General features: G+C 47.3%; 1 protein-coding gene across 1 annotated transcript; it reads left to right on the forward strand.

The window, feature by feature from the left end:
* The first annotated feature begins 703 nt into the window (after positions 1-703).
* On the forward strand, positions 704-1060 carry LOC132644513 (uncharacterized). The gene has a single exon (XM_060361102.1). The coding sequence runs from the start codon at positions 704-706 to the stop codon at positions 1058-1060; it is 357 nt and encodes a 118-aa protein (XP_060217085.1).
* The last annotated feature ends 559 nt before the right edge of the window (positions 1061-1619 follow it).

The following is a 1619-nucleotide window of genomic DNA, read 5'->3' on the forward strand; positions in this document are numbered from 1 at the left end:
TCTCGTTTCTGCATTTGGAAACCTCCGCCAGTGGGTTTCCGGCGGTGAACAGTGCTCCGGCAGTGAACAGTGCTCCGGCGGCGAACAGGTTTTTTTTTTGTTTTGAAATTGTTTTCACCTGGAGTTGGTACCTCTGGTGGCTCATATTAATTCATGTGTCTTTTAACCTTGTTAAATCTTGCCTGCTACACATTCTTGACTCTTGACTTTAAATTCTTGCCTTTATTCCTTTAGCTTAGAGTGCTATCTTTCTTGTCATAGTAACTTGACTTGCATATAGTCTCTTGATAACTGTGCTTTAGTATTGATTCTTGTTTGTTTTAGATAAATCTTTGATTTGCTTTTATTTCCCTTAGTGGCTATAGTGAGTGATGGTATACTAGGTTCATGTTCTCGGTCGGGGACGGAGGCTAGGGTTAGAGGGGGTAAGTGGGGTCAGAGAGCGTCTAGGTTGAGAGTAGGGTCCTGGAACATTGGGACTTTGACGGGGAAATCCATAGAGCTAGTTAATATTCTTAAGGAGAGGAAGATTAATATAGCTTGCATCCAGGAGACCAAATGGGTAGGATCTAAAGCTAAGGATGTGGACGGGTATAAGTTATGGTTCTCGGGTAAGTCAATGTATAGGAATGGGGTAAGCATTTTAGTAGATAGTGAGCTAAGGGACCAGGCCGTAGAGGTTAGGAGGGTCAATGACCGGATGATGGCGGTTAAGTTAGTTGTGGAAGGGTTTACCTTGAACATTATTAGTGCTTACGCACCACAAGCGGGCTTGGACGGGGAGGAGAAGAGGAGCTTCTGGGAGGATTTGGATGAAGTGGTGGGAGGTATACCGCCCACCAAGAAGTTATTCATGGGAGGAGATTTCAATGGACACATCGGCTCAACCTCGGGGGGTTATGATGAAGAGCATCGAGGTTTCGGCCTCGGAGTCAGGAATGGAGGAGGAGTCTCACTTCTGGATTTCGCTAAAGCCTTTGGATTGGTAGTAGCTAACTCGCGTTTCCCGAAGAGAGAGCAGCACTTGGTAACCTTTCGTAGTTCGACAGCTGCGACATAGATAGACTTTTTGTTCCTTATAAAAGAGGATAAAGGTCTTTGTAAAGACTGCAAGGTCATTCCGGGTGAGAACGTTACGACCCAACATAAGCTTTTGGTGATGAATTTGGGGATTACGAGGAAGAAGAGGAAGAGGGTCGCAGATGACCTGCCAAGGATTAGGTGAGGGAGTCTGACTTTGTCGAGTGCCCAGGAGATGGGGGAGAAGTTGATGGCTATGGGGCCTTGGGAGAGTAGAGGGGACGCGAGCAGTATGTGGGATAGGATGGCGAGCTGCATTAGGGAAACAGCTAGAGATATCCTGGGAGTCTCGAGAGGTCGCCGTGGTAGGCGACGTGGGGACTGGTGGTGGAATGGAGAAGTCCAGGGAAAGGTGGAAGCAAAGAAAGTGGCGTACGCGAGGTTGGTAGACAGCAAAGATGAGGAGGAGAAACGGACGAATAGGAAAAGGTATAAGATTGCGAGAAAGGAAGCGAAGTTGGCAGTTTCGGCGGCAAAAACGGCAGCTTTCGAACGTCTATATGCAGAAGTAGAGGACAAAGGCGGGGATAAGAAGTTGT

The sequence above is a fragment of the Lycium barbarum genome, chromosome 6 (assembly GCF_019175385.1).
Source record: "Lycium barbarum isolate Lr01 chromosome 6, ASM1917538v2, whole genome shotgun sequence".
In the NCBI taxonomy this organism is placed as follows: domain Eukaryota; kingdom Viridiplantae; phylum Streptophyta; class Magnoliopsida; order Solanales; family Solanaceae; genus Lycium; species Lycium barbarum.